General features: G+C 49.6%; 9 protein-coding genes across 9 annotated transcripts; 5 read left to right on the top strand and 4 right to left on the bottom strand.

The window, feature by feature from the left end:
• Positions 1 to 5,273: 5,273 nt before the first annotated feature.
• BDP55DRAFT_636621 (uncharacterized protein) lies at positions 5,274 to 6,217 on the top strand (the record flags this gene model as incomplete). The annotated part of the gene is made up of 4 exons (XM_060572911.1): positions 5,274 to 5,588; positions 5,640 to 5,730; positions 5,786 to 5,949; positions 6,191 to 6,217. The coding sequence occupies 4 exons, from the start codon at positions 5,274 to 5,276 to the stop codon at positions 6,215 to 6,217; spliced, it is 597 nt and encodes a 198-aa protein (XP_060424552.1).
• A 1,327-nt stretch (positions 6,218 to 7,544) lies between these two features.
• Positions 7,545 to 8,273, bottom strand: BDP55DRAFT_636620 (uncharacterized protein; the record flags this gene model as incomplete). Its single annotated transcript, XM_060572910.1, has 1 exon — positions 7,545 to 8,273. The coding sequence occupies one exon, from the start codon at positions 8,271 to 8,273 to the stop codon at positions 7,545 to 7,547; it is 729 nt and encodes a 242-aa protein (XP_060424551.1).
• Positions 8,274 to 9,045: 772 nt separating this feature from the next.
• Positions 9,046 to 10,125, bottom strand: BDP55DRAFT_636619 (uncharacterized protein; the record flags this gene model as incomplete). The annotated part of the gene is made up of 1 exon (XM_060572909.1): positions 9,046 to 10,125. One exon carries the CDS (start codon positions 10,123 to 10,125, stop codon positions 9,046 to 9,048), a length of 1,080 nt encoding a protein of 359 aa, XP_060424550.1.
• A 679-nt stretch (positions 10,126 to 10,804) lies between these two features.
• Positions 10,805 to 11,774, top strand: BDP55DRAFT_636618 (uncharacterized protein; the record flags this gene model as incomplete). Its single annotated transcript, XM_060572908.1, has 3 exons — positions 10,805 to 10,864; positions 10,887 to 11,042; positions 11,133 to 11,774. 3 exons carry the CDS (start codon positions 10,805 to 10,807, stop codon positions 11,772 to 11,774), a joined length of 858 nt encoding a protein of 285 aa, XP_060424549.1.
• A 706-nt stretch (positions 11,775 to 12,480) lies between these two features.
• On the bottom strand, positions 12,481 to 13,197 carry BDP55DRAFT_524041 (uncharacterized protein; the record flags this gene model as incomplete). Its single annotated transcript, XM_060567793.1, has 1 exon — positions 12,481 to 13,197. A coding segment is annotated over one exon (717 nt), but the record flags the coding sequence as incomplete, so codon positions are not given.
• A 2,819-nt stretch (positions 13,198 to 16,016) lies between these two features.
• On the bottom strand, positions 16,017 to 16,760 carry BDP55DRAFT_636616 (uncharacterized protein; the record flags this gene model as incomplete). Its single annotated transcript, XM_060572907.1, has 1 exon — positions 16,017 to 16,760. The coding sequence occupies one exon, from the start codon at positions 16,758 to 16,760 to the stop codon at positions 16,017 to 16,019; it is 744 nt and encodes a 247-aa protein (XP_060424547.1).
• A 3,929-nt stretch (positions 16,761 to 20,689) lies between these two features.
• Positions 20,690 to 21,461, top strand: BDP55DRAFT_678420 (uncharacterized protein). The gene is made up of 2 exons (XM_060575993.1): positions 20,690 to 21,109; positions 21,162 to 21,461. The coding sequence occupies exons 1-2, from the start codon at positions 20,780 to 20,782 to the stop codon at positions 21,165 to 21,167; spliced, it is 336 nt and encodes a 111-aa protein (XP_060424546.1). The 5' UTR covers positions 20,690 to 20,779; the 3' UTR covers positions 21,168 to 21,461.
• Positions 21,462 to 22,844: 1,383 nt separating this feature from the next.
• Positions 22,845 to 23,561, top strand: BDP55DRAFT_678418 (uncharacterized protein). The gene has a single exon (XM_060575992.1). The coding sequence runs from the start codon at positions 23,136 to 23,138 to the stop codon at positions 23,439 to 23,441; it is 306 nt and encodes a 101-aa protein (XP_060424545.1). The 5' UTR covers positions 22,845 to 23,135; the 3' UTR covers positions 23,442 to 23,561.
• Positions 23,562 to 23,569: 8 nt separating this feature from the next.
• On the top strand, positions 23,570 to 24,094 carry BDP55DRAFT_562243 (uncharacterized protein; the record flags this gene model as incomplete). Its single annotated transcript, XM_060570140.1, has 1 exon — positions 23,570 to 24,094. The coding sequence occupies one exon, from the start codon at positions 23,570 to 23,572 to the stop codon at positions 24,092 to 24,094; it is 525 nt and encodes a 174-aa protein (XP_060424544.1).
• Positions 24,095 to 24,097: the final 3 nt, after the last annotated feature.

Here is a 24,097-nt window from a genome sequence, read left to right as displayed (position 1 = left end):
TTCTGTTCCTCTAGGATAGGCGGTGGTATTACTAACCCAGGCTCTTGGGCTTGTTGGCGCCGGGCTTCAATAGTAGCTTGGTGGGCTTCTGAGCACTCCTCTGTCCACCAGGGTGCTCCCCTACCCTGGTTAGTTCGTCTCTTCCCTACCGCCTGGATAGCTGTAGAGAGGAGGCTGACTAGTTGGGTAGCTTGAGAGTCTAATTCTGCTGGAGTAGGTTTCTCCCTTAAGGTAGGTAGGGCTGAAACTCCTACCTTTACTAAGTCGGCAAGTCGAGGTAGGGCTGTGTCTGGGACTGAGAGATGGCTAATCTGGCGTCTCTGTTCCTGGACTTTGCCTAGAGGAATAATTGTTGTAATGGCCTGGTGGTCTGCCCCTGGGTGTAGGTGTGGGCTGATGTGGGCCTCTGTAAAGGGAATATTTGAAAAGGTTAGATCGAGGGTGTGCCCATGAGTATGAGTTGGAGCCCCAGCTTCCCCAATAAACTCCAGATTGTGGCCTTCGGCCCATTCTGCAATATCGTCTCCCCGGTTCCGACTACGGGCGCCGGGTTCCCAGTAGGGACAGTGAGCATTAAAATCCCCAGCTATAAGGGCTCCTGTTGGCGGTTGATAGCCTAAGAGGGCACTTGTTGTATGGTTGATAGGCTCGCCCGGCGGCCTATAGATGTTTGTAATGGTAAAGTTGCTAACCTTCACCCATAGGATATCTCTTGATTGGGTAAGTCTTTGTTGCTGTATTTGCAGCCTTAGACCCTTGCGTATATAGGTCATAACCCTAGGCCTTGTATCTCTGCAGTTCCAGAAATCAACTGGCACATAAGAGTTATAGCCTGGGTGTGTGTTGATTTGCATCTTATCTCTATAGCCTATCCAGGGTTCCTGGATCAATACTATATCGATCTGATCCTCCCAGCAGAGCTCTAGGAAAGCTGTATGAACTGGGCTTCTCTTCCCCACGTTACACTGGGCGACTCGTAGTACCCGTGGGGAGGCTGGCCTTTGCCTACTGCTCTGAGTCGAGGTCGAGGTGGGTGTAGGCATTAATAACGTTGTAATCAGGCTTCTGCGCCAGCCGCTGAGCCCTGCTGCTTGAGGGCGCTAGGGTAGGTTGGCTAGGTAAGAGGGGTAGGACTGGGTCGTCAGGGGCTTGCAGCCCCTCTGCTTCAGCCCCAATCTCATCTTCATCCATGCTGCTGCAGCTAGCCGCATCACAAACATCCGCTACGATAATTGAGTCCTGAGTAGGGGTAGGGGCGCGTGGGCGCTTTGAGCCGGGCTGATGGCTCGTTACACTGGTGTTAGGTTGCTGGGTGTTGCTGTCTTGGGTGACAGCCTGGCTGCTCTGATAGAGTGCCTCATAGGCCTTCTGCCCAGCCTTACGGATCCGGGAGAGCTCCTTCCGACCTGGGAGGGTTGGGGAACCGTTAACTACTAGGGGCCTTGCTGGACAGTCTTTATGGTTGGCTTGGAAGGGGCCGGCGCAGTTAGCGCACTTGGGTCTAGCTATGCAGGGCCCCGTCTCATGAGAGCTTGAGGGCCGGCCGCAGTTACCACAGAGTAGCTGTCGGTTACAGTACCGGTTCGAATGATATCCCTGGCAGCCAGGGTCATGTCTGATCAAGGTCTTCTTCTTTTGAATAAGCTGGGACCTGCTGCTTTGGTTAAAAAGTCTGAAGGGTAGTACTTCTATAGAGAAAGAGATGATCCAGGAGACTTCGTTTGTAATCGGGTTTGTACCAAGTTGGGATTGTCGGGCCCGGATAGGTTTACATCCCGTCTGTGCAAAGACCTCCTCTTCAACCAGAGTGGCTGGGTCGAGGGCATCCCCTTCGATAGTCCACAGCTTAGCAGGGCAGCGCGGGACGACGTAAGTGAACCACTTAGTAGGGGTCTCAACCTTATAGGCTCGAAGACTGTCTGCCAGCTTCTCTTTGTTCATGAGGAGGACTTGCTGGACCTGCTTATTCAGGGGTCTCAGTGAGTAGCCAGTTGCAATGTGGTAGATATGTGGAATATCTGCTAATTGGAGGCTGAGGGCCTGGCAGACCTTCCGACGAAGGACAAAAGGGGCGTGCTTCCTAGCAGCCGTTAGACCCTCTTCGGGGACGCGGGCAAAGACCCGGAGGTCCTCCTTTGGCTGGGATAGAGCCTGAGTCTGGGACTGGGGCTGGGTTGGGTTTCGGTTGCGGGCCGGGGCCGGGGCCGGGGCCGTGGCTGCAGTTGCAGCCGAGGCCACCACCACGTTAGCCCAGTTCCGGTTCGGGGCCGGAGTCGCCGTTTCGTTCCCCATGATCCTTTTTAAAGCTTGAATTACATAGGTTGTAGCCTCTTTTGCGATTTGCTTCCTAGGCCCCTCAAAGCAAGAGACTACGTTGTCGACAGATTGGGCGATAGCCATAAAGACATCCTTTCGGGCTTCGTAATGCTTGGCCTCTTCAGTAAGGGCTATAAGGACAGCTCCAGTAGCTGTCCCATTCACAGTTGAGAGCCCTTTAGCCGGTAAGGGGGTTATTGCAGAGGCGTCAGGCTGGCTTCCCACGAGGCTGGGCTGGGATGGCTGGGCCTCGTCACCGCGGCGGCGTTTAGCCCTTGAGGTTGGGGACGGCTCCGGAGGGGTTCCGGAGCCTCGATCAGGGCCGGCCGAGGTAGCCGGCGGCGGTCCAGGGCCCGGCGGAGGCTGTGAAGCCATCGCGGTAGGGCGCTGGAGGCGAGAGGTGAAGGGTTTTCAGCTGTTAAGGACTTTAGTGGTAGCCCACGTCTTGTACTAACAGTAGATGCCAAGAAAAATTAGGCGAGAGGGAAGTTTGAGAGTCATTATATTGGAGGGAAGAGGTCAGGGAAGAAGTGACTTTAGAAGCCGCGGCTCTACTAGGCGACCTACGTGGTGCTACGGCTCTCTCTATAGCTATCTTCCGTCGGATTTATCGGTGCCGTCGATGCCAGGCCCTTCTCCAAAACCTCGATATATTGGTGTTGAAGTGCTATCAGGATGTCTTGCCGCTGTCGCTCTCTTTCCAGTGCCTCCATCCTGTCCTGGAGCATTTTGATCTCTTGCTCAACGGCGCCGAGACTGACGTAAAGTCGGTTCATCTGCTGGGCTGGCGAACTTGGAAGGTCACATACGAAATCGGCCATGCCAAGAGTCATTCTTGTGCGGACGGTGCGTCGAGAGAAACGCAGCCCGGCGTCGTCAAGCCGCAGACTACTTATACTTCCCTGATCTTCAACCGCGATAGCGAATGATAGGACGTAACGGAGACAGTCATAACAGCAATCGACCATATAACCCCGGTTCAACGTTGACGATCCCGTGATGACTCAGAATCCTTCTGCCTGAGTCTGAAAGTCGTCAGTGAGATCTGCCTCGCGACCTTTCTGCGCACAGCATTTTCAGTCGGATGGCTGCGTAGCGGTCGTCGCAGCGCTATTTGATGTTATCTTGGGCTTCTCTGTTTCCGTTGGTTTCCGAGCCAGATTGATACCCGGTGTAGGAGGGGTCTGCGTGTCTTGCGCGATTTTCGAACTGTTGGTGGCCCAGGCTCGGAATGGTGACTGTCCTGGCTTAGTCAATTGCGTCTGAATCTGAGTCGTATTTCTAAGGGAGAAAGAGCGAGTGCCAGAGATCGTCGAGTAGTACTCTGGAAGCAAGTTGATATTGTGGGCGCAGTAAGTGTAAGCATAACCGATGCGGTCAACATCTTCTGTTATACCTTTGTTAACCTCATGTAACCTTTCGGCGCTACTGTTAGAAGGTCTGGACACGCTATCAATCGCCCCGGTTCGATCACCCTACTTTAGTGATGCATCATAGGTGTCACAGAGCGCGGCAGTAAGTCTGTCCTAGGCGGCTAACGTCGGGCAAGGAACAGAACGCATTTTGCTGCTGCGAGTATTGCACCCAGTGTTCTATCTATTGAATAGCAGATATAGTAGAAGGACGCTAAGTATCCCGCCTGGCTTGAGTCACTCACGGCGTTGAGTAATCAAGGAATGGTGTGTTACGCATCTCTTAATAGAAACCAAGCTCTCTGTTTAGAGCTTGTGAGCTTTAGCCTGCATAGGAGATCGTGCCGAGATCACGGCGCCATCCTGCACCCCAATTTCAAAATAGTACACATGCAAACCACGTTTCCTTTACTTCAAGACTGAGACAACTAATCGGTGTCTCAAGAAATGATATTTTTGTGTTCGCAGCATATAGAATAACTTTCATTCCTGATCCATAAACTCATAACAATCAATCAACGCATGTTCTCACAATTAACCTGCTATCACTCAGGTGCAATCGTCCCATAACCCCCCATCAGAACTTTCTTTACACTGTAGCGGGTATGTACAATCCTGCCAGCAGCCACGGAAAGATTGAGGTCGGCCTCGAACTATGCCGTTCTTTCCATACTCCACGATGTCCACGCATCTCTTGCTTTTCGCACCCTTTCTGTTAACGCAACAATAGTGACCATCGTATAGGCAGCGATTTGTAACAACAGACAAATATGTCTGAGAGCAGAAATGGCATACCCAGCTCAATGTATGAGGCATAAGTGACATGCCTACTTGCTCAGATGGTTTCTTAAGTAGGTTGAATCCGTCAGACTATGGAATGATCACTACTGTGATTCAAAGCGCCCCGATGTAGGTCATAAGACGTCTTCATCATGACCCCATCTGATGCTATGTATGCTGACGATGACAGATGAAGAGCTTTGTGAAACAGGGTGAACTATTGAATACAGCAGAAATCACTGACTCTGCAAGTGGTAAGTCATTGACAGGTTTGCGTTGATTTGTGAAAAATTACATTTTGGCCACTACGATGACCCAATTGCTTTACGTCACCCCAGTGTCAGAAACTTCCTTTTTGGAGTCCATAGATGATCAATCCGCGAAAAAGCTTGGAAAAAGCACCCGCGGAAACCTTTGCTTGTAGTAAAAGCCAAAGCACTCAAGACCGATTATGACGCATTCGCTCGTATTTATGCACCGTTAGTTTGTCACTGTGACAACAAAACACAACACATAACCCGAAGACCGCCGAGAGGGGGAAAAAGAGTTTCATCGATTGCCATTCCTATGTCAGGGACCTTACAAGAGGTCAGAGGATTAGGTCAATTGAAATGCCATCAGATGACAGCATAAGGCCGAATCAGTTAATTCCAACAGAAAGGACATTGAACGAGACCTCTATAAGGTGAACATAGCTATGGCCGTACAGCCAGCGCCTTTGTAAGGAATAGTAGGAATCTGGATTCTCCTCGATTTAAAGGCGACATGTCCTCTTCTTACGTCAAGTGCCTTGTGTTGATTCACACGACAGACTCCCTGGAGGACCGTTATGATATCATTCGTGCTAATGCCAGCATAGCCCTTGTCCGGCATCGCAAGAACAGCACAGTCGCAGTGTCGCGCTCGACTCGACTAGGCAATCTAAATCTCCTCCACCACATTTCCCATCCTAATATTGCTACAATCCATGCCATATTTCTAAACGAGAAGAAGAGTTACGTCATTTACGAACATCTCGAAGTAGACTTAGCGAGCCTTTTCCTTACGACAGAAGTTCAACTAGCGTCCGCCTTATCCCAGGTAAGCTAGCGTACATATAGAAATTTTGAAGCGATGCTAAGTAGCGAGCAGCTGCTCGATGGTACTCAACATCTAATCGCCAACGGCGTCCCGTTCTCTGCAGACAGCGTCCAAGTCTCCCTGTCAGGAATCGTGAAAATAGGTACGGTCTGTCGTTTCGCGACGTGGGCAGCATTCATCATGCTGACAATGAGTAGTGTTGAACATCGGCTTTCGACCTTGTGACAACTTCGTGGTTGATCAGCACTACTGGGCCACTGTCTGTACTGATAAAGTAAATCTGGAAAGGCGTCCCCTCATGAGCTACCGTGAGCTAGAGGTCTTTTCAGTGCTTAGACGCGGAACGCTGCCGGATCGATCTGTAAGTCATAAGGCAAACTAGCCGTGGCATTTCAAGGAACTGATACAGCCTGTAGCACAGCTTTCTGCATCAATCGCAGGGGCCCCAAGGCTTGTTAGCTGTAGTGACCCAAGCATTGCAAGTAAAACAAGCCGCGGTACTTGCGCCCAAATCACATAGTTGGGTACCCTACAGTCTACATCAGATACTCTTAATCGGGAACGCTGTTCTTTAGTCATGATCCTCTCTAAATCGCATGCAGGATCCTTACTCGCTAATGTTCATATGATTTTCATGCTTATTTGATTCGTAAAAGAGCCCTTGGCTTGGTTGGGAGAAGACGGTATTTGCAGCAATAAGAAAGTCACTGGAGAGAGATCCTATAAAGAGCGTAAAGGTGGATATGAATAGAGACAAAAGACATTCAAACCATTCATATAACCGAGTTCGTGATATGATCTTTCGTGAATGAATTTAAGTTTGGCTACCCTCCGTTTACTAGTTATCTGATGATTGAAACGCCAATAGATGGAAAATAAATTGCTTAAATACATCGATAATCTCGCAACCGTAGCGCCAATAGTCAAGTAGGACCCCTTGCGTACTTGTGTAGGAGCAAAGGCGCACAAAAGCACGGATCTAGAGAACCAGGCCTGAGCAGTTGACAGGCAACTGCCGTGCATGAGAACTCAACAATCTGCGCAGAGGATCTACAGACGTGACATTCAGTTCGGCAATCTTTGCACAATCGTAGCTGAAGCCAGATACGTTGGACTATTCGCCTGCCCATTACGATTTCACTCGTGACGGTTTGGAAAAGAAAAAGAAGCATGCCTGCCGACCATGCCGCCGATCATACCTGGCGAAATTTCTCCACATCCTGTTGATAGAGAATGGGACAACTCATCAGATTTATACTCGTCAGTGATCGAGTACTCCGCCGTAAGCCACGACGTAGTTAAGATGATCAATTTTCAGTTGTTTCATCAGACCCGTCCTTAGGTGAAGCCACTGTAAGTAAAGTGTCTGATAGATTGACCTTCATGCTGTCTAACGAGTCTTCGTTGTCGCTCTTTCTGAAGTCTGCCAAACTTCTAGAATTTCCTTCCTTGAAATTGCTGGCGCCCGGCTTTGGGCCTTCGGCTTTGGGTCTTGCTCCCACATCTCGATATTGTTCTCATCGAAGGGGCCTGCGACTTCTTTGCCAAGAGCTTTGCCTAGTCGCTCTTTGAGTCCTAGTATTGGCCAGATCGGTACCTCGGTGTGCTCGATTTGCGTGTTTGTGCTGCCTTTCAGTGTTCCAGCTAATGTCTCTTCTTCTTTTGCTCGATAGTCCTTGGTCGGATCATGGAACCTTTGCAAAAGCTCTTTCCTGACTTTTCCCTTGTACAAGATGAAGCAAGGAGCAGAAGCTCTTTGTCATTGACAGCCAGAATGCACACCGTTGTATCTTGAAATATAGGCTCTCCGAGAGATGACGATTCGGATGAAGACATCGACGGCTTGTCAGCTGATGGAGGGACCGCCCTGTAGAAGTGCCTTTGTGCTAACGCCAGAATGACGGCGGCAAGGAACGGATCTTCCACCATATTCGGAGGGGTGATCTTTCTGTACAATTACTTCTTAAGCCTCCGGACTGGCGGGTTATCCCGGGGCGGCTTGTATCTAGCACGCCGTGTTACGGCGATTGTCTTGAGATCGACGTAGACAAGTACAGGCTGTTCTTTTACATTACGTCCATCAATGGTATCCACTATTGGACCCTCGACAGATTCTTTGGCTCGCATGGACATCGATTCGTTAGCAGTTGTGTAGCTGGAGCGCGCTGGCGTGACATCCCAGGCTGCCTGTACGGGGCAACCAATGCGATATGCTCGACCGCCGAAGTATTGATGAAGCTCAGAAGTACGTAGAAATGACATATGCTGAGGATACAGCATCGAAATGACAGTGAGAATTGAGCGTGTCCGGCATTCTGTTGATTTGGTCTCCAAAAGGGTGTTGAGGGCACCAAGCAGAGCCTGTGCCGAAGCAGATAGATCTATCGTAGCTTTCGATGAGTCGACCGTCGGTACAGGCTGGCTAAGTGCAGGAAGATTGTGGAACTCCATGTCGAGAAGTGTAAGGTGAAGACCGGTCCATTTAATGGGATTGACGAAGAGGCGAAGCCCAGAGTTTTTTATCAAAGTGGCGTAAAGTGAACCATCCTCAATGCTTTTGACGTTGAATTTGTCGTGAAATCTAGCCTGCGTCTTGCGTGGTGGACAGATGTAATTGTTCGATATAACGGGGTCATTGTGGTGTATTATGCCGATAAATGTGTCTAGTTTGTTTCTTTTCGTCATGTTCGACGGGATGTCCGACGTGGTAGTGATGTTGCTTGATGCACAAAAAAGGAAGGGAGAAAGAAAGAAGAAGACAAAAAAAAAAGGTGGAAGGATGCTGCTACTCAACAAGTCATCAAAGATAGCAGCCACGACAACCAATCAGGAGGTATTGGCACCGAGAGTGTTGTTGTTAGGTAGATGTCCTGTAGCCAACGTGGAAAATGAACGAAAAATGCAAAATGCGACCATGCTTCCTTCTATGGACCAACCTAGCCTTTTGGAGATGCTCGTGTACTATGCACACGATATTAGTCACTATGCAAGATACTATGCAAAGTCGCACATCTGACCAGGACAGGGCTGGAGCTCTGTCTGCTAATTTTTAGGACTTGCATTATTTTTCCCTGTCCGACCAAGTCCTTGAAGATGCTAATAAGTTCAGTTTCGACGTCTTTCGCAGAGTGATCACCCCAAGCATCAGTGCGAAGCCGAACTTGACGGTACCGACGAAACAACGCCTTAGTAAGCCCTACTCTGCACAAAGCTGGAACTGCTCTCTCATCGACAACCTGGTAGAAACGATGGTCCGGCCGTCCGTCGTGGTATAAGCATTCATCCCTCGTCCATGTCCAACCAGAACCCTCACGCTATACTGTTTAAGGAGAAAGCGTCGTGCCAGATGCTTGGCATCGACGCGACTGCGTTGGGGCGATTGATCCCGGCCGCGGAGATGCAGGGTCTCGAGCATGCATGTCGGGATGATGCGTTTCTACAGCGAGAGACCGGTGGGTTAGCCGCGAACAACAAAGGGATGAGAAGCGATGCGGATCCCTACAATCTGGTGCGACCTGGTATATCGAAGGTGAGACTCATAGTTGCGCAAGTCCAGAGGCAGACCCAACGTTTGGAGTGAAGCGCACTGCTCGACGATTTCGCGGAGATCGCCGGGCCTGTATTTGAGCACCGACGAAGGGTCTATGAGGTTCTGCCGAGGATCCAGGACTAACGTACGAAGCGTCGATCTATGGCCCTTTACTTGCTCAAACGGAATGGGTTCTGATAGCCCACCGATGCAGAGGGTGACATGTTCGACATTGCGTGCCGACCTAAGCCACGCCGTGAAGTTGTCGGGAGTCCCTGACTCCGCATGCGCCACGACCCGAACCTCTGTCAAGTCGGGTGGCACGACGACCGCAAGTCGCTGGCAAAAAGACTCTGCGCCAGGGCAGTACCTTAGGTCGAGTGACTTCAGGGCAGGTACGTTCTTCGGATCAAACAGAGCCACGTTGGTAAACGCAAGGCTTAATCGCTTGACTCTGCTGAAATTGGCGTGGTTCAAAAGAGCCGCAGCCCTCGCTTGTGTCAGGTTGCACGACAGTGTGAATGAGAGGTGGACTTCCGCTAACGACACGCAGTGATTGAGATGCCACCGCACCCACTCGATGCTCTGTGGACCGACGGCACCACAGTCGAGCTGTCGTAGATTAGGGAAGACGAGCCCGGTGAAGGAATACGCAGCAGTCCAACTATATGACCGAATCGCTGTCGACGCATTAGGCGAACTCAGGATGTGCTTCAGCATGATGCTCAACAGCGTGGAGGTCTCGCGCGTCCACAGGCAATCGTCATCTACCACAACCTCAACGCGCCGAATCAACTGATGGAGGTAAGAGGGCCGCATCAAAGTGCTGAGAAGTTTTGGCATCCGCTGGTCATGCATCCCAGACCTCACTCGAATCCGCAAGGTCTCGTATAGTCTGGGCGTGACGAGCGCATGGTAGAACCTGCAGCATCTTGCCGTCCTGCTCAAGTCTGACGGTCCCAGGGTGTCAAATATGAGCAGAAGAACTTCTGGGGGGAAGTTGAGCATTGTGATTGAAACGACGATCCTGAAGCAAAACGAATCAATGGTGTATAGACTGAGGGTTGCTGAATTCCATGAACGCTCGCGTCTACGTAGCAACCGCGGGCAACACCTAAATATGAAGAATCCCCAGCATCGTGACTTCTTGATCATCTCCATTTCATTCAAACAATTTTGTTCTAACGATTGTCTCCAGCTTTCCGTATTTTTCAGCCGTGTGTCCAACCTGGCCAGGTCGTTTAGTCAACAGCCTGTTTCATAACGCAGCTGTTCCTTCTCATTTTGCGCGTCCGTCGACAGCCCAAAGATGGACACACTGAGGGCTTTGCGCGTTCTGAGTCAGACGGGTTGTGTAATTGTCACAAAGTCATTGACCTTTCTGCATTCTGCTTCTCAATGTTCTTGTTTTGCACGACTCTTCGTCATGACGGTATCTTGTTTCGTATAGCAAATGGCCTACAAGGTTGTCCAAAAGCTCCTACCGACATCAGGATTTGTAGCGCTGTTGACGTGAAAGACCGACCCACGCTTGACAAGGCCAGCCCCACTGACTTATATAAACGATCAGAGCCGACGGCAAGAAGACGGCATGGATACTCTCAAAGAGTCTTAGGTACTTCACGCTGATATGAAATCATCAACTATCATTTCTTATGTAAATCGGTCGACATGGTAAAATGGTGTGATGGCTGCGCACCGTGGAGAGTGTGACGCAACTAAATGCGTTCCATTGTCATGGTCGCCAGTGAGTGCTTCCAACTTGGCAGGCGTGGTTCACGTCTATGGTTCGCCCTCATACTATCTTGGACCGTAACCTCTCTCACACCGGGGTCTCACTAGTATTACCTCCTGGACAGTTCAGAGCCATCTTATGCAATACGAAGGATCTCAATACACTGAAGCAAGACCTTAGCTCAGCCCTTGTAAGTCAATCCTGGTCAACTGAAAGGTCTTGTTGGCACGCAACATGCACAGGGCGAGGTTCAACAAGTTCAAACAAATACTTGAAGCAGCGGGTGTTCCTGTTCCTCGTCTCGGACTCACTAGTGATCATATTAATTTCGGACATGTGTATAGTTCTCAAATCCGATTTCACTGTCTGCAGCCACGCAGAGGAGCTGGTCATGATATGCCGGCACGCCAAGCCCCCAGAAGCAGACAGCAGACCACAAGCCCACAGACAACGTGAGCTCTGTGGCACACAAAGAAGAGGACGCTTCCAGAGGGAAGGATTCTGTGCCATGTGCATCGACTTTTTCACACCCTACGACATCACTCACTCGGCTAGTGTGCAGAAGTACCAGAGATACAAGGCAGAAAATGGATGGACCCAACCCGTTCACCCATCCAGAATACCCCGCGACTATCTCTTTCCATATAAGGTCATCGTGGTGCCCCGCTCAGTCCACGTTCTCAGCAGTCAAGCCCGGGCGAAGCTGCAGGTCAACTCTCAAAAATGGTATAAAGGGATTCATACACCGACGTCGGTGGACTTTCGGCGCTGCATCGATGGGTTTCACTTGGATGAGAATGTAGCCCGAGGATTAGTACTCAGAAAGCCACCAAAGGCGTTGACACCTGAAGTTTGCATGAAAGAACTCCCGCCCCTGCCGAATAGTGAAGCCAACAGCTCTGTTCGCCCCTCACAGATTTAGTGTTCAAGACGGGTTAATATTTTCACTCGATAAAGATGTATTGGTCTGTGGTATCTTGGGCAAGAGCTGGGCAAAAGGATGATAGTTGCATGTCGCTCTGTTCAAATGAGCAAATAGTGACGAAGATGCTCTGTCTAGGAAACCCACCAAATACTTTCTTCTTCCTCGTTTTCTTCTCTCATCGACCATGCATTTTTTAGTGTTTCCTTCTTGAGCGGAAACAGCTCGAAGCGAATACAAAATACTGGCCCTCAATTTGAGCGTGTCTCCGGGACTTGCTGGAAGCTCGCCAATTGCTTTGCCTATTTGGAAGAGTCCGTGACATCCGCAAAGGCAACCAGCACACACCCTGGACAATATGTCACATCACTTAATAGAAGTGCGCAAAGTTGTGATGAGAAAAGTGGAGCGAAGGCCCCTCGGGCCAGGGCATGCTACACAATCATTCTGAAGAAAGTTTGTACATCTTATTGCTTCAATCGAATCAGTAGAGTATTTTAGCAATGCAAAGCAGATGCTTCCAAGATTAATTGTATGGGAGCCAAACCAATACGACGTACGATCGATTGGGCTGCAGCAGCACGACTCGTTCTGGCTACAACGAACCATGACACATGCCAAATACACAACCTCGCTAGGACACCGTAACCTGCCCGACTGTGTTCAGTGCGATATTCCTCTTCAGAAATGCCCCAATACCCTACGCCTCGGCATATGCCTGGCCGGATGGCGTGATTGTGGGGCCGTAGACAAAGCGGCCATCTCTGACCTTGAAATAAGCGTACCGCTCAAGATAATCAATTGCGTCCAGAAGTGGAATGACGGCAGTGATAAACGCGGCATGTTGCTCATCGCTACCGTGATCGACAGCAAACTCAGTAAGCCAGACAGATTTATCGCGACATATGTCGCGAACCGATGACAAATGAATCAAAAGGCCTTCCACAGAGTCGCCGTACCAGTGGGCAACGCAGAAATCATACTTGCAGCGTACAGGTAGGCTATCGCATGCCTGCACCCATGACCCCAACCAGCTGAGACCTTGGCCGGCGACAGCGCTGTTGCTGATCGCGGGCGACCCAATCTTGACTCCATGTCGACTAGCGTACCCGTTGACGAATTCCACATGAGCTGCGGCGGCAGCTTCAGCATTCAGATTGCACTGGTCAGGTCTATCGCACTCGTTAAAACTGAGGATGTGGGTAGATCCACTCAATATCATTGCCTCCACATTCTGCGGCCAGCGCTCGGTTTGTTCTGGAGCGGGGCTCCACAGCATCGGTACAAAATCGAGCGAAGGCTGGAGAAGTCCGTAGTCGGTGGAGTCCCAATTGTATGCCCATGAACACTTGGTGCACTGCACGCTCTTCGTAAAACGGTCGACGAGGCCCGCGTCATTGTAGGCGAAGCCGCGTTTGGCTTTCGGAGCGTCGACGATGGATCGTGATAGGTCAATGCTGCTTGAGTGAGACGTGGTGACGCTGGTCGGCGCGGCTACTTGTCCCGACGTGTATGGAGTAGTGAACAGTGCCTCTGACACGGGACAAAAACATGGATCATGACTAGTATCTTCACCCCGAAGCGCATAGTCACGGCATGTTTCTCCGTCATAAGCCATTATTTGCTTGATAAGACTAAGAAGAGTGAAAAAAGCGAGAAGACGTAGCACGGTCATCTTGCTATGAAGGTGGATAGAGAGTGGGATAGTTGGCACGCCGCATGCGAACCATGGTAAATATACGATTGGAATCGAGACAAACAGGGTCATTGGAAAAGCTAACCTCCCACTAAGCAAAGTTACCAACTTGGGCTTAACAGTATCAGAGCCATAACGACCTCTGCGCGTGCTTCACAATTGAGCATATCTCGCCGGACAAACTACGCAACCTTACAGATCAGACCAAACAGTCCCCTGAGAAGGTCAGAGAAATGTAAAAAAGATGCATAGAGCTAGTACAAGTAAGACCGAATGCACTGATGAGCAGCGCGTAACCTCGCGTGTCCACCTCTATTCTGATGGTTCTTCATATATTGCGAAGAAATTAAGCTCATATGCCGTCCTTCAGAACAGCGGCCGAGAGCAGGCGAAAGGCCCTTATCTAGGTTATTATAGCCATACTCAGCATCAGACGTATTGAAGGCGTCTTTTGCCTTTGCACCCACACACGGGATTTGTGCGGCCGTGTTTGCCAATCGTGCAGATACTCTAAATTGCAAAACACCGAACTAGGTCTATTTCGGTGAATGGGCTTTCTGCGACCTCACTTCCCCGTGTTTCGTTACCTACACCCAGACTAAGAGCCTACACCAAGACGGCACATGCCGTCAATTGGCGTCAAAAACTTGGCGAGGTCCCATGCCATTGAAGGATCATTTAGTTAGCTTCTGTGCCCTGCATCGTGATACTGCTGGAGGGGAATGACACGACAGCGCGCTGCGGAAATGAATCGGGTCGGAATTCAACGACACGTGCTTACGGGTATGTGCCCAAACAAGAGCATGACCGAAAAGGCGGGATTTGGTACGGAGTGGAAGGAGTGGGGAGAGTGGGGGCAATGATTTGCATGGGTGCGGTGCATTGGGGCCTACTTCGACAGACGGTTAGCCACTGCGTTCTACCAAAATTGTAACATAACCTTAACGACATAGCTAAGCATGCCCACGTCAAACTCATTTAAGAAGTGTTTTATGAGCTGTGGGGGACCGCAGCCCCGCATTGATCTACTATCAGAGATTGACGTGTGAATTTTAGGACTTACTGTCGGAGTATTAGAAGCTGGTAGCGCTCTCCCTTCTCAAGATGTTCTCCGTCTTACCTGAACAATTTCATGTGTGTCTGTTTTATCTTTCATGATCTACTAAAGAGTGAGATTGTAGAACTGACTGGTTTTGTAGATAGGGACTTTCCCCTCTATCTGAGGGTGCTTAGATAATACCATAAGGCGCGAAAGGGCGATCGTGGACCTTGGTATGACTGTCGACGTGATAAGAAGTGCTTGCCCTGAGGCGCAGCTGATAAACCATCCTAATGGCTGTTGTTGTTGCCATTTTAATCATTTCAACCGATTTGCTGAAAAATAAAGAGGGGGTATTGTTCATTATGACGTATGTTAATTATGGGTTTGAACTACTCGGTACTTTGTTGGCTACTTTCTGGCTATTTGATATTTTGTGGAATGGTCCTTGAATGTTCTTAATTCTACTTCGCATGGAAAATTCGTCGCGATGGCTTCAACCGCCCGTGGCCTCACAGCATGTCACGTAACCCTCGGTACACAACCACCAAGATCGATAACCGCGTGCACCCTATTTTTCAGAGCAAGCCTCCTACCTATATCCCACTTTTCATAGACAACAGTTCTCTACAACCTACGTCGATGCCCATATTATGGTCATACGATAACGCTCGGTAACGCTATGACCGTACTACCTAGGCGGGGCGTTCCTGTCCTGGAGTGACGGCGATGCCGGATTGCCGCTGGAATCTGCTGCATGGTCGCCGCCGTCTTTGAGCTCGAGCTGCGAGCGCATGTAGCCCGTGATGTCGAAGAGGAGGGTATAGAAAGCTTTGCGGCGGGCCCGGTTGAGGACCACCACGAGCTGCCGGCGGTCTGCGGCCAGGGCCCATATTGTGCCTATAGATGTAAACGGATCGGCAGCCACAGCTCAACAATATCTATGTGCGAGAGGGTGGGCAACGGGGCTCGTGACCGCTTGTGGATGGATCCTTGTTGCTCTACTCTTTTCACTACTGACCAGGACTTGAGTCTTGAGGTTGAGTCAAATGGAGTTTTCAGTCATGATATTTTAAGCAATAAAATCTAATCTTCTCCATGTTAAAAATCCTAGCCGCAAAAGATAAGACCTGAATTCCGCCATCGATACTGTTGATACTGTTCATAGTGGAAGAGAGAAATGTTACAAACACGTTGCTTCGAGCATCCTGTCGATTATTGCTAGCGATCCGTCCAGTTAAGCCACTGGCGTTGCGCACTGTTCAGTACACAATGCTACAGTCCCCATCGTTTGAGCATTCGAGAGGCTGCGGCTTGGGTCCATTTGATCTAGATGAAAAGTTGGACTCGGCGGGGCTAATGTTTCCTGGCTGAGCTGATTCTGAAAGGGATGCTTGAGCATTTGCATAACGCCTTGGCAGTGTAGTCGCAGGCTGCTTTCGGGAGACGCAGATATTGATATCTCAGCGGAGAGACGCCGGGTCGTTTACGATGTTAGTAGCGACGATTATGCCTGAGTGGACGCACTGGATGACTTGTTGCCTTCGTGATGGCATCGCAGCAGCATGATGGCATACTCGGCACTGTCAGGGTCGGGGTACTTCCAGTCATTGTGGTTGTCAGTCTCTGACCGTAGAGAACATCTATCGGGCTGACGGAATAATACTGATGGATCAATACACATGGTATCGTCTGGGACAGCAGCCTCTTCATCGTGATGCGCAAACGAGGAAGACTGTCCGTGAAGGGATGGCAAAGGAGATGGAGGACGAGATTCATAGTCCAAACCTTGAGATTGCTGATCCCCTGTTCCAACCAACTCAAAGTTGAGAAGTGCTGTAATAGGTGAGAACGCGACGGTGTCTGCGGTCAGAGACGAAGGGAGGAGCCCAAGCAGGTCTTGGTGAGTCTCAAAATCAGAAACGAAGGCTAGTTCCTGACCTTCGACTTCAGCTGTATCGGATGACAAAGGTATCTCGTGATGTTCTTCGATATTGTCGTAAGCTTCTTGGAAGCCGTCGATACATTGCATATCGTACTCATTGCATCCCTCCATGAACGAGAATATCTGGGTGTTGGAACCCATCATTGTGAGAATATCAGTAGATGTCTGGTCGTTACAGCCGACGAAAGATGGGAACGTGTCGAGGTAAGCTAGACCCCAGGCGTCTAGGTCGTCTCTCCTGGATGGGTATGTTCTGATAATCGGGGCGGCTTCCATCAATTTTGGTTTGTCAGATCTCGTCGCCATCTTGGTTTGCTTTCGTGAGTCACAGTATATGTCGTGCTTGCTTTCTTAAAGTAAACTATCGAGAATGATGATGGCTGGCTCGAATGTCTTGGGTTCGGGTAGATGTGCTGTTTATTATCGTGTTGGATTTTCTTTTGACGACGTTGCCTGGTGATGAGTACAACATCACGTGATACTACTCTGTCACGAGGTACAAGTGAGGTTAATGCCGCTGGCGTTGACTGGACCGTTGCGTTTTTACGTCACATGTGCCACCGTGAATTCTGCAAAGTGGAGCACTTTTGTCAGGGATCCATGAATGACTAGTATGTCAAAACATCAAGCCTTACCTGGTAATGAAATGAAGGTATTAAGATTGAATCAGATTTTACAGCCAATGCTGACCGTGGCACAGGTGCTGGATAAAAGGCTTAAAACAGCCCCGGACTTCGGCAAAGTCCTGCATCGTTGGTGGGCAGTGTGGTATTTCGTAGCTTTGTAGGCAGACCAGGATTAGTTACAATGTCGACGTGGGCCTGTTAGCACCGAGCTCACAAAAGACATTCACCTGATTTATATCCGAGTTCTTAAGCAGTCTATTTACACATGCACTACGTTCTCAAACGCAACATTCTATGTCACTCGTGAATTTGCCGTATTTATTCCATGCCAAACCTACTTGCTGTGGCCTTGGGGAAGTGTTTCCGTTGGTACATACCTCAGCAGGACATCAGTGTGTTTGGTGCGATGGTCAGTTGTTGATTTTGTTACGGGTTTGTGCATGTAACATGAGAGATGGAAGAATTGGAACTCCTGAGTAGCGAGTTGATCAACATGACTCAAGTGCTCTTGCTCCAAGCGATTCTGGATCATCCAGTACTTACCTCGCCAGAGTGATCTTTTGGACATCCTTTCGAAATGAAGATTCCTAACAATAAGAGTATCCAGGGGATTGATTTCTTCTTTCCTTCACCGTCAGGCCCATTGTATCAATGCGTATCAAATGTGAGTCCGGGAGAGCTCATCGCCAGCTATGGCTATCAAAGAGTATCGCCCCTAACCAGGTGCGGGTAACAATAGCCTGAATGCGCCCCGTCGTCGATGGAGATTGGGGAAAGAATAAGGGTTGAACTGGGAAACCCAAGTCGCCGCCTATTTTCTTTTCTCAAGATTCCTAATCTTCGATCAAGTAGCCTCCATTGGACCATTAGCTCAAGCTCTGTAACCTGTGTGGGAAAACGGGCAGCAGCTACCTTCACTAGGCAACCGAGACTAGGTAACCGTGACAAGAAATCCCAAAACCTCTTGAGACGCATGAGGTTCGCCCGTCGGTTGGTTGCAGGCCACTCAACAGCTCGATGAGTGCATTCAAAGGAGATGGATCCTCTGATAGATCTCGCCAGTCAGCCGTCATCGATCAGAAAGTTGCATCTGACACAGAGTCACTTTCGACTGCTGCTTCCGCCAATTTATTCAAATCCTGGCTCTTTTCTGTATAACACACTTCATACAAGCTTCGCCATCGAAACTGCTTACCGGGCTAAAAGCTTCCGTGCAGCATCTGTTTCTGTAGGAAGAGAGAGGGATAAGAACTTGATAGGCCATAGCTGCAAAGCTTCACAACAAGTACAACTCTCCATAATATTTATTAGGTAGGATAGCGTGTCATGTCTTTAATCTCTCTGAGTGGATGTTCCTAGAACGAACCGTTGAAGGTTCTTGATTGTAGAAGTTATGGGTATGCTATACGGGTGGCACGTAAACAAGTATTCACGTGGTACGGCTTCTACTACGGCTGTGTCTTCATGGCCGGACCTGGTTTGCTCTTGCCAGCCGACTGAGAACTCTATGAGGTGGCACAATACACCGGGATGGATACGTATGGTTAAATTCCCTCTCTTTCGTGGTGATATATGGGAATTCGAGATACTGCTACTGGGTATAACAAGGCTTTGCCTGACCATGGGAGAAAAGAGCGGACACCAAGTCGCGCTCATCTGTGCGCAGTTCAGCAGACTGATTACGATGAAAGATCTCTGCACATCTATCAGTAGCTAAAACGCCTGCTTATCGCTCGTAGTATGACGACTTCGTTTCTGTCGCCTATTCTTAATGCCTTCGAGTCCGAAGCGTAATGATTGATGGGATCTATCTGTCTAGACAACTGACACATGGTTCCGGTATTGTCACAGGGATACTCAATTGATGTGTATATTATTGCATCAAGCTTGATTAAAGGCACTGAAACCTCGTCAAACTCCAGTGTCCAAGAAACAGGACGCCTTGAGGTTCATTTGAAAATCACAGTACACCACGTGCTTTTCTAAAGTGTATCACGTAACAGAAATAGGCTGGCTTCAAGCAATTAGATAAAGTGGCCTGTAATTCACTACGTATTACCCTACACCGCCGGTAATCTGTATTTAAACAGTGGCTTCTGACCTATTGATGGGCGTTCAATGGCTCCCAAAAGAAAGCTACCAGACAGCGTGCAGCTTGAGGAAAAGCCCAGTGAGAATGCACCCAAGCCGACCAACGCCAAACGCCACCCGCGAAAGATCCGGCGTCCGTTCGCTAGAAAGGGGCCGCAGCTGAAAGGAAGTACCAGACAAGACACAAGGAACCAGAAACTTTTAAACCCGATCACAATTCTTCTCTCGGAAAACGTGCAAGCGTTCCTCAATAAATTAGAGCTACTTCACGTGATAACAAGAGATGCTCGAAGCGACATCGAAGAGAGAACTCTGGATCAACTAAGCGACTTCAAAGTAGAACAAGTCTTCATGTGTTTCGTCAATCTTGCACGACACATCACACTGGAGGACCTTCAAACAATTGAATGGCGACCAAGTAACCTACTAAGCATCGTGCACTCACCGTTGAAGGAAGTGCAGGGCAGTGCGAAAGGGAATTTGGATAGCAAGGCTATATGTTTCGACCCGGGAGACACTGAAAACTTTCTTCAAGGGGACGATGAGTCTAATGGGCTGGTCGTGCGGACATGGGAAAGTCTTCTCACATGGGGCCCTGATGAGGCCACTACTGCGTCCAGTGGAAATCGGAACTGTAGCTGCTCAAAGGAACAGATCCTCAGACTCGAGCTTCAAGCGGCACACGATACGCAGACGGACTGCAAGCACACGGAGCGTGTGGCAAAATTTCGTGAAATAGTTTCCGAGATCCTAGTTCAACATCTTCGACGGACATCAAGCAGCGAGCCACCTCCTAAGCGTCTCACAAGGCTCCGGATGGAGAAGGAGAACGATGAACTAGCCAGGGAACAACTGTTTCGAGAGGAAGCTGCCGCACTCTTTCCGCTTGTCACAACTCAAGCCGATGACAACGTACATCAACCATCAGAACCACTGGTAGAGAACACAGACCTGCAAATGATGAACAGCCATTCATCACCTGCCTCGAATTCAATCCCAAGTGCAGATACCTCATCTACTCATCATCACGAACGAGATAGCGCAGCAGGCGCTCTCACATCGCAAGCAAGGAATGACACCGACACACTGGTAAAGGTGCGAGAAAGGAGAAAGATAGGCTACAAGGAGCTTGAGGCAGGAAGCCAAATGCAGAGTCTACAAGCCTCGGAAATTCTCCAATCTCATGTCAAACGCGAGATCCAAGCCAAGATTACCGAGATGCAGGCTGAGATGGAAGAGAGCATTTCTGAACGGATAGACGAAAAGGGAAGTCTCTGGATGCAGACTGTGAGAGACACGTGCATCTCAGAAATCCATCACAGCATTCGAACCAAGACTATCACAATTGAACAGGCTGTAGCCAATCTCTCAGCTGTTCAGAGTTCGCAAGGCGGCAGGCTTGTGACCATTGAGGACTATCTGCCCCGTTTGCAAACTGGCCTTGACGATGAAAGAAATCAAACCGCTTCCTTGGCTTCAAATTGCGACAAGCTACAACACGATCAACACTATTTGCATGGCGAAGTACAAAAGCTTGTAGTCAAAATAGGCGATCTCCAGGCCGAATTCTCGCGTCATGCGAGACAGGTGGAACATAATCAGCACCAAATGGAGATCACACTAACGCAGAAAGTCTCCCAAGCTGTTCTGCAGGATGTTACGCGCATGGTGGACTCCCTTCGCAACAAGACAGAATCAGATGCGATAACGCGACAAAAGTATGTAGACAAAGTCCAAGACCAAACGAACCAGGCGATGGCACAAATTCATCAAGCAGACCTCGATAGGCATAGGGCCATGCAATTGAAGGCAACAAAAGTCCGAGCAAGACATGACGCTGAGATACTATATCTGAAGCTCATGGCCGAAGGAAAGGCAAAGGACGTAATGCAGAGACTAGACAATATCGAAAACACAAACAACTCCCTCAAGGCAGAGCTAGAAGGACAGTCAGAAAAGGTGGACCTAGTCGCCAACGAGCTGAACGAACGCATAGAGAGGGCAAATGAGTCCACTAAAGTAGATCTCCGAACCGAATTCGGCAGCAGCCAAGAGAAATACCACATGCAGATCACCGACGGATCTGCGGTAACCATACAAGCAATAGAGGATCGGCTCAGGTGCCTCGAACACGCGAAAGGTGCTACGGAAAGTGATCTAGAGGAGAGAATCGCGAAAGAGCTGCAATCCTTCAAGCTAGAGACGGCACAAAAGATGGGACACATGGAGAATATGTACCACGAAAAGGTCACGACATTAGCCAAAGAGACAGGAAGACAGCTGGAGGGGCTTCAACCATTGGTGCCCACAACCGAAGAACTATCTGGAAAGGTCCATGCGTTACAGAAGACTACCGAAGAGCAAGCACAAGAACTAGAACTTATCAAAGCTCAGTCGCAAGCCTGTATACTGCAAGCAGGCGAGATCGAGGGGCTCAGAGCCGACGGGAGGATCTTGGAAGAAAGACTTATGGCGCCACTGGCAAAAGCCGAGAAAGCAGAACACTTGACCCAAGAGACTTTCCTGAATCATTCAAACAGAATCCGGCGGCTGGAGACAACACTCAACAACGAGTTACAGAACTTCAGCGCAAAGAGATCGAACCCAGAGACCCTGTTAGAAACCCGAGATGCGGGAAGTACCGAAAACGCCTTACTTCTCCAAGTGACAAGAAAACCACCGGACGACGTTCCGGAAGCGGTTCGGATGCAATTGGATCAGACTCAGAAGGACATACAACTTTTGCGAGAGAACTTTAATGGAAGACATAATGAAATGACCCATTCATTGGAAAGCTTCAAGCATCAGACCAGCGTGCAGTGGATAAGTGCAGAAAAACGTCTGACCGATCTCGCGACTGGAATGTCGGCCGTCAAGCGGGATCTACACAGCAAAGCAGCCGCGATTGACCCAATCCTGAGACACTTACAGGACGATGTTAGAAAGAATGGGGACACTTCAGAGACGTTACGAGCATGGATCGCTTCCCAGGCTTCCGGGTGGGACGAGCTCCGAGACCAGTCAGAACAGCGTGCGCTGCTTGACGCACAGATGGAGAAGCTAGCGAGACAAGTTGATGAGTTGGAACGCAAACTGGAGAGTCAACAACATCAGAACGAAAGCTTGCGAGACCAGATGCAAGATCCAAATCGATTGGCCCTAATCTCTTGTGATCTAGATCAAGTCAAGCAGGAAGTCCAAGGGGTTGAGAGCCATTGGCAGGACGAGATCAACACAAGACTGAGTGCTGTTGAAGGCAATGTGGAAACGCTCAAGCGTGGTACCGAAGCGGCTCGCGACAGAACGGAAAGCCTCAGCCAAGATCTCAACCATGTGAAACTTGATGTAGAGCGCAGCTTCGGAAGCCAAACAAGCGCTCTGGAGGCCCTTTCGAGACAAACACACGATCGCATGCAACAGCTCAAAATTGAAATGGCACATTCTACATCGGCAGTAGACGAGCTCCAAGTTCGGTGCCGAGATCTGGAAAGTTCGATCAAGGGAATGGTAGACAAAGTCTTGACATACTCGAGTCTTCCGATCAGCTCTCTGCACCTTGGGAGGAAAAGGAATGCGGAAGGTTGCCAGCTGGAGCAAGAAAAGAGCGATCCAGGCATCCAAGCAGAGTGTCTAAACCCGAGAGTAGAGGTCCGCACTCACCACAAAGGACAACCAGAAGGCCGCAGCCAGAGTTCGAATATTCCGAGAGATTCAAGTGTAAATGCTTCTTCTTCACGAGATCGACAGCCCACAACCAAAGCAGGAGCAACGGACACAATCCTTGGTTCGGAAGCATGCCCAAGTTCAAGTGCGAGAGAACAGGCAAATAGTACAGGAGCCCCGCAAAATAGGAACCCCAAGCCAGTGGGAGTGCGAGTAGGAGAGAAGACAACGTCACCTAAGAGTGACAGGGCAGCTATTGAAACAAACCCAGAGCGACAAGCGGAATCGTGGACAATCAAAAATGAGATCTCAGATACGGCAAGCAAGTCTGCAAATGCTAGGAAAAGGCCAAGTGATCGCCCACCATTTGACGGTGCAACCTACGTTCCACACAAGGAGGATGAAATCCTCAAACAGAAACACTGCCAGAGCCAGCCGGTTTTGGAGAAATGGGCCATCCAGAAACTCGAAGAAAAAGACGTCGAGATTACATGCGTCATCAGCTATTACGAGAAGCAGCGATCGAAGCACCTACGACAATGCCAGGCTTACTTTGACGAAACGAAAGCCAAGATCCAGCGACTCAAAGACCAAGTCAGGCAAATGAGTGGGGATTTGCAGCATGCAACTCGAAAGATCCAGGACAGGGACGACCACATTGCGTCCATGTCCAAGGCCAGTGGCGACTTTTCCTTGAACAGAGAGAAGACTCAGGATGAAAGCAGCCGAACCGAAATGGATTCTACACAGCCTTCGCACAGGAAGCAGACCAGGACAAAGCCGCCGAATGATGAAGCGTATGCTGAAGCGGGCATCGTAGAGGCTGATCCTTACGTGGAGGAAAACAGTCATGCCGCGACTGCGATCGAAGTACTGCCTGGAACAAGGGTGGTCAAGCACAAGCAGACATCGCAAACAAGCTTTTCACGGACCAGACCCAAGAGGTCGAAGCGCGAAAACGAGCCTAGAGGGACTTCGCGTTCTGTGCCAGCGGGAAAATACACCGAGGACCCTCTGGAGACCATCCCAAGCCTTGATGACAACGTCGATTATCTCCAACCAGGGTTTGACGCCAACTCCATCACTGTGAAAGAGTTGAAGAAAATATTCGTTACGCACGGAATCAAGTTTGATCATAGCTCAAAGAAAGAAAATCTCGTGGCTCTATTCCAGAGAAAAATCGAACCCCGAGCTAGTGCTACGTTGAAGAAACGGGCGAACATCAAACGCTCGGCAGCGGGCATCGTTGATGTTAGATAGGTC

The sequence above is a fragment of the Colletotrichum godetiae genome (assembly GCF_030913485.1).
Source record: "Colletotrichum godetiae strain CBS 193.32 chromosome Unknown BDP55scaffold_56, whole genome shotgun sequence".
Lineage (NCBI taxonomy): Eukaryota > Fungi > Ascomycota > Sordariomycetes > Glomerellales > Glomerellaceae > Colletotrichum > Colletotrichum godetiae.
This window is presented reverse-complemented; position numbering and strand designations above follow the sequence as displayed.

Bases quoted from the DNA above. Each gene is read 5' to 3' on its own strand.
- BDP55DRAFT_678418 (XM_060575992.1), top strand. From the start codon at position 23,136: ATGAGATCTCAGATACGGCAAGCAAGTCTGCAAATGCTAGGAAAAGGC.
- BDP55DRAFT_678420 (XM_060575993.1), top strand. From the start codon at position 20,780: ATGGAGATCACACTAACGCAGAAAGTCTCCCAAGCTGTTCTGCAGGAT.